The sequence below is a fragment of the Centroberyx affinis genome, unplaced genomic scaffold (genome assembly GCF_046629955.1).
Source record: "Centroberyx affinis isolate AG114_WGS23_722 - 3 ecotype Tasmania unplaced genomic scaffold, CSIRO-AGI_Caff_v1 ptg001928l_1, whole genome shotgun sequence".
In the NCBI taxonomy this organism is placed as follows: domain Eukaryota; kingdom Metazoa; phylum Chordata; class Actinopteri; order Beryciformes; family Berycidae; genus Centroberyx; species Centroberyx affinis.
In genome coordinates, this window is record NW_027280290.1 from 372,726 (window position 1) to 384,573 (window position 11,848).

At 44.7% G+C, this 11,848-nt stretch overlaps 1 protein-coding gene across 2 annotated transcripts; it reads left to right on the forward strand.

Moving 5' to 3' along the window:
- Nucleotides 1-147: 147 nt before the first annotated feature.
- On the forward strand, nucleotides 148-11,294 carry rrp12 (ribosomal RNA processing 12 homolog). Of its 2 annotated transcripts, none has more exons than XM_071530455.1 (34): nucleotides 148-334; nucleotides 1,106-1,335; nucleotides 1,865-1,948; nucleotides 2,078-2,154; nucleotides 2,273-2,378; nucleotides 2,476-2,592; nucleotides 2,771-2,909; nucleotides 3,055-3,182; nucleotides 3,287-3,385; nucleotides 3,474-3,565; nucleotides 3,660-3,771; nucleotides 4,220-4,320; nucleotides 4,412-4,526; nucleotides 4,643-4,785; nucleotides 4,893-5,014; nucleotides 5,124-5,188; nucleotides 5,294-5,456; nucleotides 5,572-5,726; nucleotides 6,720-6,787; nucleotides 6,923-7,016; nucleotides 7,148-7,306; nucleotides 7,424-7,504; nucleotides 7,616-7,721; nucleotides 7,842-7,949; nucleotides 8,040-8,197; nucleotides 8,295-8,386; nucleotides 8,888-9,043; nucleotides 9,145-9,317; nucleotides 9,480-9,604; nucleotides 9,689-9,730; nucleotides 9,844-9,922; nucleotides 10,199-10,254; nucleotides 10,369-10,451; nucleotides 10,578-11,294. In XM_071530455.1, the coding sequence occupies exons 1-34, from the start codon at nucleotides 196-198 to the stop codon at nucleotides 10,678-10,680; spliced, it is 3,870 nt and encodes a 1,289-aa protein (XP_071386556.1). In that variant the 5' UTR covers nucleotides 148-195; the 3' UTR covers nucleotides 10,681-11,294. The 2 variants fall into 2 exon arrangements, with proteins under 2 accessions (XP_071386556.1, XP_071386555.1); XM_071530454.1 differs by having other exon boundaries at nucleotides 9,480-9,590; nucleotides 9,681-9,730.
- Nucleotides 11,295-11,848: the final 554 nt, after the last annotated feature.

Consider the following 11,848-nt stretch of genomic DNA (forward strand, 5'->3'; position numbering starts at 1 on the left):
ATAGAAATATTGTAGTGATTTTTGTAAGTCTCAAGCTCTCATGTGACTCTTGTTTTCTACTGGACAGCGCCCTCTACTGGCAAAATAACAGCAAGGCCAGACACGTGAGTCCGCCCGTGACGTCATCCGATAAGCGACAGAGTCATCTGGAGGGGCTACGGAGTCGTGGAAACGTGATAATTTTCAACATTAAAAATGGTCAAATCGGGGAAACTTAAATCCGGGGCAGCATCCAAAGTGAAGCGGTGGAAGAAGGGACACAGCAGCGACTCAAACCCGCAGACGAGTCGCTTCCGACAGGCCGCCAAAAGCCGCTTTTTCAGCCGACCCAGTGGTAAGCTGCTCGGTCTCCTTCCTGATCACACGTGGGTCTCTGCTTGGGCCAGTCTGGTGCTGCTAACACCAGCTAGCGTTAGCCGGTTAGCTTGTAACACAGCCCGAAGTAGCTAGATCCATTACGATACGTGCGAAACTGCATAAGCAAATATTTAATATAGAAAGTTGACAACGAAAAATCTAATAACTGTCTGGTATTTCCAGGCCAGTTGCAATAACTTACGAGTTAGCTAAAGATAGATTTCTAATGTTGGATATGATCGTATTTGTGACTGTGTGAGGCGTTGTTGTGGAATCCCTGTTCATGACAGGCTTCACATTGAGCTTTAAAGTCCAAAAAAAATTAATGGATTTGAGAATATAATAAAATAAGACCATATACGTTTTTGAAAATGAACGAAAGTACTTGCTTCTGTAAATTAAAATACAGCACCCAGATTCATCAATATGTCTCGGCTCTGGACCTCTCTCCTGACCAGGATCAACAGTCCAGAGGAAAACTGTGTGATGGAGATTTGCTTTGATATAGCAGCAGTTTTAAACTGAATGATAACACAATTAATTCTTAACTTGACAAAATGCCTTGTTTTGACCAATGTCATGTCTTAACCCACAACATGCTAAGTTTGAGAAAAACAAGGGCTTTAAAGTCCTTGAATTTGGTATCAAAGTGAGTGTGGAAACCCTATTATGCCATAAGCTCAGCTTGTTTAGCCTAGGGGGAGATCAGCTTGATATAAGAGTATGTCTCTTTTCTTTCTCTCCACAGAAAAGAGTGATCTAACAGTCGATGCTCTTAAACTACACAATGAGCTGCAGGCAGGTCCTCTGGAGTTGGGCTCGGGTGTCCGTGGAGAAGCCCGTATGGAAGAGGAGCCAGATCAGGCGTTTTCAGAGAAGACCTCAGGCACTTTCCTCAGCGGCCTGTCGGACTGCTCCAACCTCACCTTCAGGAAAGTGCAGCGTTACTGGGAGTCCAACTCAGCCGCTCACAAAGAGGTGGGTGCTACAGAAGATTATCATGGTAGATGTTGACGTACTAGTTTGAGGATTTCAGCATCTAATCATGCATGCTGTACCTCCAGATCTGTGCTTTTTTTTAGAAGATAAAGTGCAGAATATGTGATTGTTAAATATACAATCTGGAATAATTACACAATTGGCATCTAAATTTGGTTATATTTATACTGTGTATGTTCTTGAAGAATAAAATATGTAGATGGAAAAGAAACATTGTCGAATGTAACCTAACCCTGATCAAAACTCAAATTGCAAGTACATTTTTCACTGTTGTTTACAAATATTCCAAATGTAAGCAAACCTTCTACAACCTCAAAATACCTATAAAACTTATGATCAGCTGTCACATAAGGCCAGTAAAATTAAGACTGGAAAAGTGTCTTTAATCCAGCAAATCACTATGTAAACAAAGCCAGTAGTGGGGTGACAGTGTTTTGACAGGGGGTATTACAGAGGTATTACAGTTAAATATTGGGCCTTTAACGTTGTTCCCTGATGTGCCTCACAGATCTGTGCAGTGTTGGCAGCTGTAACTGAGGTGATCCGCGCTCAGGGAGGGAAAGAGACAGAGACGGAGTACTTTGCTGCTCTGGTAAGTACTGCCTTTTCTCTTATGTTCATTGAGATGTAAGTTGTGGTGTATTCAACCCTGACAGTGAACCAATTTCCCTGGGAGTTTGCGGTTGTGTCAGTAAATGCAGCGTCTCCCTGCTCTTTCTAGATGACCACCCTCGAGGCTGTGGATTCAGCAGAGTCGCAGGCCGCTGTGGCATATCTCCTTAACCTCGTGATGAAGCGGTTAGTCTTTCATGCTTCTGCTCTCTCAATCAAAACCCCCACTCTCGTCAAGACTACTTAGAAATGGACGACAACTTTTTCTATCTGATGGGTGTGTCTGTTGCATTGTGTCCCCCAGTGTTCCTGCTCCAGTGCTCATCTCCAAGTTCTCAGACACAGCGAAGGCTCTGATGGACGTCATGTCTAAACAGGCCACATCTGACACTGCCTCTGCTCTCCGATGGGTGAGTAGACTTGTCCGTCTCTCACTCTGTTTCTTTTTATAGTTCATTGTTAAAGACCTGTGTGACAAAGATTGATTGTGTGTGTGTGTGTGCCCAGATCCTGTCATGCCTGGCCACTCTGTTGAGGAAGCAGGATGCATCTGTGTGGACTTACCCCTCCACCCTGCAGGTTTACCACGGCCTGCTCAGCTTCACAGTACACAGCAAGCCCAAGGTCTGTCTCACCTGCCTTATCCACTCCAAAAGTCCTGACTTGTTACTGCTTGCTCACATGAAGTGTATATATTGTGACTGTACATTTCAAGAGCATCACATGATAAATCAACATTAGGAGAAGCTGAAATCTTACACTTTTGTGCTCTTTTATTTTATCCCCACTTTCCCCCTCTCAGGTGCGTAAAGCGGCTCAGCAGGGTGTGTGCTCCATTCTCAGAGGGAGTGATTTCTTGTTTACAGATAAGGCCCCGTCCCATCACCCTGCTGCCGCCACCACAGCCAAGTTCTGCATCAAAGAAATGGAGCAGGCTGGGGGTAAGAGAACATGGGCACTTACTGATTTTTACAACTGGCTAGCACTAGTATGGCTCCTATTTGTCCTTATTGGATAGGAAGTAGTAAAGAGTTGATGTGATCACAGAGTTGTGCAGCAAGTTCATGTGTTTGTTTTTCTCTTCAGGCAGCAAAGAGGACACCACCACACTGCATGTGCTGGGCCTCCTAAAAGAGCTGATGGTGATGTTTCCTCTGGGAGCGGTCAAGTCCTGTTGTGAGACTCTGCTCCGAGTGATGACCCTCAGCCATGTGGTGAGGACACAGAAACACACATAGGTGCAGCCAGACACCATCTGTTCATACGCATGGATATTCACATATACTCTCTAATATTCCCCGTGTGTTTCTGCCTGTAGCTGGTGACGGCGAGTGCCATGCAGGCCTTCCATAAGCTTTTCAGTGGGAAGCCCAATGCTGCCACATTGTCGCCTGAACTCAATGCACAGATCATCACAGTAAGAGAATGCAAACAAAACAAAACAAAGGTGTCAGTCATATTGTGAAATTTGGTGTGAAAAATAATACAGCATTGCACATCCCCAGGCTCTGTATGACTACCTGCCCAGTGAGAATGACCTGCAGCCTCTGCTGGCCTGGCTGGCCGTGATGGAGAAAGCTCATGTCCACTTGGCAGGGTAATATACTGTGCTTCCTCACAGCAGCATAAAAATACTTTCTCATAAGCATTTTCCTGCAGTTTGTGGATCAACTTTGTCTGTCTCTGTCCAGCCTGCAGAGTTCTCTGAGTTTGGGCCACCTGCCTCGCCTGTTCTCTGCTGCCATGTCCTGCCTCCTGTCTCCTCACACACAAGTGGTTTCTGCAGCCACCAGCACACTCAAGGTAAGGAAATGGTCCAGATGGATCTTCACTTCGGAAATCCATACTGAGTAACATTCCGGGTTTATCATGGTTCCCACTGGTCAGGGAATTCCTGGAATATCAGGGAATTTTGAGGTGTATTCCAGACAGGGAAGTTAAAGAATTTATTACTTCCTTTAAGGAAGTCAGGGAAATTTATGGGTCACTTTACAGGAATATACCTGAAAGTATTTTACAATTTGTTTCACACATGTATTGCATTACATGGTGGGTTTTCAGATGGGTTTTATACAGTGTATGGCCACTTCTACACAGAAAGCGCAACTGTAATGGAGACCAGATTGTCTGAACTTTTCTGAGCTGGAAAACATCATTAATAAACCATGAAGAAATAAAATTTTACATTAGAGCCATGATGGGCACCCTGCAAGGTCTTAATTATTAATGTGTGTATGTTGGTGTGTTTCAGACTCTGCTGACTGAGTGTGTGGCCCCTCGTATGGAGGAAATTGGCACAATCACTGCCACGGCCTCTGCAGGGAACCCCTCATATGTCTGCAAAATGTTCCGGTGAGTCAGTCGGTCTCGGTCTCTGTCCTCCCTCATTTCATAGGCAATGTGAATTCTCGTCATGGTAATTATGTGTGTGTGTGTGTTCCAGTATCGTAGAGGAGGGCTTGTCCTATCGGTTCCACGCCTCCTGGCCATTTGTGCTACAGGTACTGGGCTGCTTCTACCGGGTTGCAGGGAAACAGGCTCACCCCATCATGACCAAGGTAACACACACAAATGTTTGTAGATCGCTGTGTGACGAACCAAAGACAAAACTTTGTAATGGAACAGTGACCTAGAGAAAGGATATATCAGAGTCTGTGTGTTGTATCCCTGCCAGTCCTTGCAGTCTTTGGCAGACCTGCGCGGCACCCCACGCTTCCCCTTCAGCGGCGAGCTGGACCTGGCTGTAGGAGGAGCGGTGGAGAGCATGGGGCCCGAAGTCGTGCTGGGAGCCGTGCCGCTCAACATCACCGGCTACGAGTAAGTGCTCGCACATTCACAGATACACATGTAACGCACTCTTTGGACAGTGTTTTGGGATTGTCTTGACAGCGATTATGATTTGACTGACTGTGTGTTTTCATCAGAGATGACCTGGAGTTCCCACGCAGCTGGCTGATCCCGGTCATTCGAGATCATGTGAAGAACACCCACCTTGCCTTCTTCTCCTCTTATTTCCTCCCTCTGGCTACTACACTCAAGCAGAGAGGTAAACCCAATGTGTGATGGTCTACTTGAGGGAGGGGAGAATCTGGGACAGGTGTTTTTAGTTTCTCTCTATGTGTGTGACTTGATTGCTCTCTGTATTTGTGTTGTAGCTGAACAGTTGGAGCAAGCAGGACAGAAACTGGAGGCTAAAGTCTACCAGACTTTACAGCTGCAGGTAGATTTACATTGACTTAACTTGGTGATGTATCCAGTGTGAAGAGCTGTCTCAGTGAATGAGGTGTTTAGAAGTGCTGTGACCCTGTCTTTGCTCTCCTTTCAGATGTGGACCATGCTGCCTGGTTTCTGTACAGGGCCTGTGGACCTGCTGGCCTCCTTCAAGGGCATTGCCCGCGCGCTCGGCATGGCTATCAATGAACGGCCAGACCTGAGACTCACAATCTGCCAGGCTCTACGTACCATCATCGCCAAGAGCTGCAACACAGGTAGGCGCACGCACATTATTCACACATGCACATACAGAACTCATAAAACTACTCTCTACTCTCTCTTGAACCAAGCCATTCAAAAAAGTTGTTTTTCTTTGCTCTCTGTCTATAGAGGAAGAGAAAGCTGAAATGGGCCGCTTCTCCAAGAACTTCCTGCCCATCCTCTTCAATGTGTACAGCCAGCAGCCTGCTGCTGGAGACTCCGCCCCCTATAGGATGGCTGTCCTAGACACCATCAAGGTCTACTTGACTGTCACCGAAACACAGGTCAGTTATGTTTGCACACACACTATCACACGCTCTTCTTGCATGACACAGTAATGAACTATGTTATCCCTCTTAACATTTTGAGGTGCGCATTGTAGCGGTTTGACCAAGTTTAAACCAGTCAAAAGTTTGAGTCAATGTCAAACCCCACAAAGGATACATGCATTCAGAATACACATGAACCCTGGTTATTTTTTACAACACAAATTAATTGCAAGGCAGTAGAATGAAACACACAATTTAAATAAACTCAACCACACCATCAGTTCAATTTTCAAAGGTTATATTAGAGCAAAAAGGGGTAGAAGGAAAGTTCTTTATAATTCAGTCCAGTTCCATATAATTCAGTTCAGTTTATAAAGGAACAAAAATACTCCACTTCGTGATTTCCCGGTTATCCAACAAACAAAACTCAAAACAAGGAAGTATTCCCAACCACAGTTCAGTTCCGCCGACTCACGGTTACCGTGGTGATTAATAAGCTGTTGTCGAGTCTACGGAGATGTTTGGCTGTCGGATCCAGGTTCACGAGGATTAAACGCGGACCTAACACGGCTCAAACGCCTGGGTAGGCTGACGAAGTGGAGGTCTAACTTCTCCCTGCTCTTTACTCGCTGGCGTCAGTCGCCATACTGATTTGTGCGACTCATTATAAAGGGACGTAACGGGCCGGTCTTTCCGAAAGCGGGTAAATCAGAGCCATATCACTGGTTGACAGGACTGGTGGGTGTGTGGAGGTGAGTGAAAATAACAGACTGATAGCCGGAAACATATCTCCCATTATCCATAACAACACAATTTGGGCGATCGCCACAGCATGCCTGGAGGCTTGACATACACCAGAACGACCCAGCCATCACTAGGGACACCCAGTCTTGTTTTATACAGATGTGATTATTTTGACAGGCACCACTGCCCCTCTAAAGGCTGTATTTGTTGCACCAGCACATCACTTATGAAAGTAGACTCACATCATCCCTGTTTTTTCCTCAGATGGTCTGCACATTCCTGCAGAAAGCCACAGAGAGACTGAGCAGCACAGAGAGTACTGAGTTCACACGGTAGGACATGAACATGGTTGTACTGCGACAGAATCATGACTTCTTTTAATATTTAAAATTTCTCATACACTTAAGAATAGGATACATTACAATATACTTATTTACTCATACCCTCTGTTTCTTTCTGTCTCTCAGGCTGTCAGTGATGGACCTAGTGGTTGCCATGGCTCCCTGTGTAGATGAGGTCACCATGAGTAAGACCTTTGAGCTGATGAAGCCATATTTGGAGGTAAGGACAAAAATATGCTTAATGCCAAATTCCTAGTTTTTAATTCAAACATATGTAGAAGCATATGTCCAGTATGTCTTCCGTTGTTAACTTTGTGTCTGTGTTTGTCCATTTGTGCGTTCTGTTTGCAGACTAAAGAGCCAGGCATGCAGAAGAAGGCATACCGTGTGCTGGAGGAGATGTGCGGAGGAGAGAGGGCTGAGTGTCGATCATTTGTCGTGGCTAATCTGGAAACACTCAAACATGTCCTGCTGGAGACTCTGAAAAATGCTTCTTCACCTGCAAAGAGGGTAAGACCACTGTGAGCGAGAGAGACAGAAATAAATGGAGCACTAGGTAGGAATGCATATGATGTTTTACAATGCTATCTGTTTATATCTTACTCTCTTTGCATTGCTTTTTCTCAGCCTAGACTGAAATGTCTGATCCACATTGTGAAACAGCTGAGTGAAGAACACAAGGACTTCATCACTGCCCTGCTGCCAGAGGTACACACACACACACACACACACACACACACACACACACACACGCGCGCGCACACAGACAGAGATACTGCTGATACTAATCATTTTTGATGAGGACGCTCTCTCTTTCAGGTGATTATCTGCACCAAGGAAGTAGCTGTTGGAGCTCGTAAGAATGCCTACAGTCTACTGGTGGAAATGGCAAATGCATTTGTCCGCTTCTGTGGTAATGCGAAAGGTAACACACTTGCCTATTCCCGCTCTAGTAAATGGGTGTAGAATACTTTCTCATTTTGAAAATTTGAAGAGTGGACTATCAAGGTTAAAAATGCTAAACAAGTATTTGTCTCTCTCCTAGATGCCATGGAGCAGTATTTGGCGTTGGTGTATGCAGGACTGACAGGGTCCGTCACCATGATTACCTGCACAGTGTTGGCATTGACCCGACTGGTGTTTGAGTATAAAGGTAGGCCCGCTGACTTGAGCCATTTGCCGTTTGTGTCTTGAAATCTTAGATTTGCCGAGTGGATTCAGTCCGGTGTCTTTGTGTTCCCAGACTCTATAGAGGTGGCCACCATGGAGCAGCTGCTGCAAAACATGTGTCTGCTGTTGATGTCTCGTACCAGGGAGATAGTCAAAGCTGCTCTGGGCTTCATCAAGGTCATCCTCTTCATCATGGACTCCAAGGCCCTGGCCTCACATGTCACTGTCATGGTATGCAGCATAGACTCTAGATACTTGCAGTCCAATATTGGAGATAATCATGCCTTCATTTAGACAGATTTCACCCTCTTTGTTCTCTCTTGGTCAGATGGAGGGCATTGGGAACATCAAGGATGACGTGAGGAGGCACTTCAGAACCAAACTGAAGAACATCTTCACTAAGTTCATCAGAAAGTTTGGGTAAGGGTTGATGAAATCTTTTGAGGCACTTTCAGCTTTAACTTGCCACCTCTCAGCTAGCTTGTGGTTGTGAGGGAGATGTTGAGGTTTCCAACTTAATTTCCAACTGAAGTCATTTATTCTCATTAAGTCTTAAAATTATGCCAATGGTGTGAGATAATTCCACTTGTTTCCAGCGCATTTCCACTTATTTTATGGATTTTCTAGAAACAATGTCAAGAAAATTACACTTCATTCAACATAAATCCCGATACAGGTTATTTTGCATTAAAACAACTGAAATTATCTCACCCAGTGGTATAGAGTTTCACACTTGTTCAAAGAAATTGTCTCTTTTTCTAGCCTGGTTGTTATATATTTATTCATTAATTGCGCAAGGCTAGTTCTCCACTGGACCTCCGTGAGCCAGCAGTAGTTGCTGGGAGATTTGTACCTTGCATATTTTACAGTGCCACAGTGTGCATGTGTTTGTTTTGTCTGATTGTCTCCCGTGTTCCCCAGGTTTGAGCTGGTGAAGAGCATGCTGCCTGCAGAACACCACAAGGTGCTGGTAAACATCCGCAAGGCTGAGGCTCGCACCAAGAGACGCAGACAGGCTGCAGAGCAACAGGACGACTCCGAGAGCGAGGAGGATGCGCCTAAAGCCAAGAACGAGAGGTAGGCCGCTGTTCCTCACCAAAACACACACAGACACATAAACACAGCCCTACCCGCTTTCACACATCAATCCTTCTTCTCTGCTCTCTTCTCCTTTCTAGTATTGAGGACATCCTGGCAGAGTCAGACAGTGAGTTGTCAGAGGATGAAGGAAAGGGCAAGAAGGCCCAGAAGAAAGCAGGCAACCAGCAGAAGGGACGGGCATGGCTCAAGGAAGGAGAGGAAGATGACCCACTCAACTTCCTGGACCCCAAGGTGTCCCAGAGAGTGCTAGGTAAGAGTCTTGACTCTCAATACAAAAACAAAACTCAAATTGTCTCGCAGATCCCTTTGAATGTCACTGTCAGCTTGCATGTTGATGTGTGAAGGTTGAACCTGATACTGACCTGAACAAAAGTCTGATTATTTTTAACATGGTGTTTGTTGTGTTTCTCAGCCACCAACCCAGGGCTGAAGAAGAGCGCCAAGGTTCAGCACGGCTTCAAGGTGACGTCAGACGGGCGACTGATCATCAGAGAGGAGGAAGATGATGATGACAAAAACAAAGGTGGGAGGAACCCTGTGGTTTATCTGACTGTCCTGTACATTCCCTTAAGTCTGAACAGGCTGTGACTCTGACCCATCACTCTCTCCACAGATGACGAGGGAGAGATGAAAGATATCCTAGAAGAGGCTGGAGTCAAGAGTGTGAGTATTTATCCATTCAACACATGGGACTAAATTGCCTTCTGCTTTATTTTAGAGACTGTTAATACTGTGTTTTCTTATTCCTCCTCTACCCTTTTTTTTATTTCCCTCAGAAAAAGACACAGAAGAGGAAGTTCCAAGACGGCAACTTTGATGACGACATGGACATTGAGCCCCAGCTGAAATATAAAGGTATGATGAGTACCAAACATTCTGTGTCTGTCATTTTTTTTTGTATATCTCATTTTGGAATGAAACTCTTCATATATAGCCACCATAGTCAAAAATAGCTTTAAAAAATGGGTAAAGGCTATGGTTTGGCATGAATTAAACTCTTTTAAGTAAAGAATTTGACAGGATTTGGTGTTGTAACTTGACCAGAAATTAACATGCCATACTTATGACTTGTTTATCCTTGAGGGATTGTAACACTTGTTCTGTATAACCATGTGTTTTCTTCTCCCTCAGCCGGTGGCTCAGGCATCCACAGACCGCTGGGAGCTGGAGCCGACTACAAGTCCAAGGTGAGCCTGACAACCTACAGAAACACACACACACTGCAGGAAGTCACTGCACTAAGGTTTGGGGTTGGTTGTGAATTGTAATTCTGAGTATCTGTCCTGTTATTCCTTTTCCAGAAAGGAAAAGGAGATGTAAAGAAGAAAGGGAAGGTGGACCCTTACGCTTACATCCCCCTGAGGAAGGCCCAGCTCAACCGCAGGTACGGTCAGCTTGTCCCAGCACTTCATCACAGCTGCATAGATCCTCTAAACATTCTTTGAGAAGGAATCGGTCCAATTCAGATTATGCTGAGGACTAACATCTTTCATCCCGTGTGGGTTTACAGGAAGCGTGCCAAACTGCAGGGCCAGTTCAAGGGCATGGTGAGAGGAGCCCAGAAGGGGGCGCTGTCTGGAAAGAAAATGCAGAGGAACAAGAGGAAAGCCTGAAGGGCAGACAACATTTTATGGACTCTTGTTTCATTGTGTGTGATGGCGTGTTCATGAACATACCCAAATGTAAACATACACCCTGGAAGTGTATGTGTGTGTGTGTGTGTGTCTGACAGCCTGTGTCTACATGGGCCAGCCCGGTTTGTTTTTAAACTGAGCCATCTTTCAAAGTTCTAGAAATGGACAGATTGACATCATACGGCTTTCATTGGAGTCAGTAGCTGAGTGAGCATGCATGTGACAACAAACATGTTCTATGTGCCATCTCTGCCTTGATGGATATTGAATGACCAAATGGAAAATCATTTGGCATTTCAAATCAATCTGTCAAGCTTAATAATTTGTGTATGCAATGGATGGCACTTTACCATCTGTTCAACATAAAAAATATATTTATGTATCCCGTGAGATGTATAGACAGACAATAAGAGTATTATGGGAAGAGTGGTGTGTGCCTTTGTTATTGCTCTGTTTGATCACTTGATGGTGCTCTAGACTGCTGGATTATAAAGTAAGGTAATAGGCGCATATGAGCGTATGAATTGATTTAAGACAATTTTCCAGCACATTAGTGCTGTACTTGGGATGAAAAGTGTAAAATAAAGACTCTTCCACAATTTACTCTTCCACAATTTTCTTAATCAGTAATCCACTGTTCTTTACAGCCTGAATTAGAGATGACCTTGTTAAAGAGTAGTTATTGGTAGTTATTTTAGACAGAGAGAGGCTGTAAGTTGTTGTCATGCTAGGTGAGTTAACATACCATAAGACTCGTGTGAGTCATTTCCACAGATGGATTGCAGCGTTCTGAGTCACGTAGCTACACACTGACCTCCTGATCGAGTTCTTTTGTGTTTGAACTCCGAGAAGGGGGAGCAGATGTCCTGTCTGTCCTGAGACATTCCCAGACCAGGCATCATCAACATCATGGTCGTATATAGATATAAGAAGGACTACAGTGTATGACTACTGTGCCGGTTGCTTAAATGGAAAACAAGTGGCCAACAGATTTATATCAAAACAATTATCTGTTACAGAAATACGACTTCTAGCACACCCAAAAGCAGTTAAATTTTAGAACTGAGGATTCATTTTGCAGACTACCTATATAAGTGTCATGGACAGTATTTTACAGTGTGCTGACAGCAGTGCAAGTGTAATTAGT

What these genes read in the sequence shown, in the direction of transcription:
- rrp12 (XM_071530455.1), top strand. Translation starts at nt 196, where the DNA reads ATGGTCAAATCGGGGAAACTTAAATCCGGGGCAGCATCCAAAGTGAAG. An exon ending in TGACTGTCACCGAAACACAG is followed by an intron (nt 5,727 to 6,719) that starts GTCAGTTATGTT and finishes TTTTTTCCTCAG; the next exon opens with ATGGTCTGCACATTCCTGCA. An exon ending in GAGCCGACTACAAGTCCAAG is followed by an intron (nt 10,255 to 10,368) that starts GTGAGCCTGACA and finishes TTCCTTTTCCAG; the next exon opens with AAAGGAAAAGGAGATGTAAA.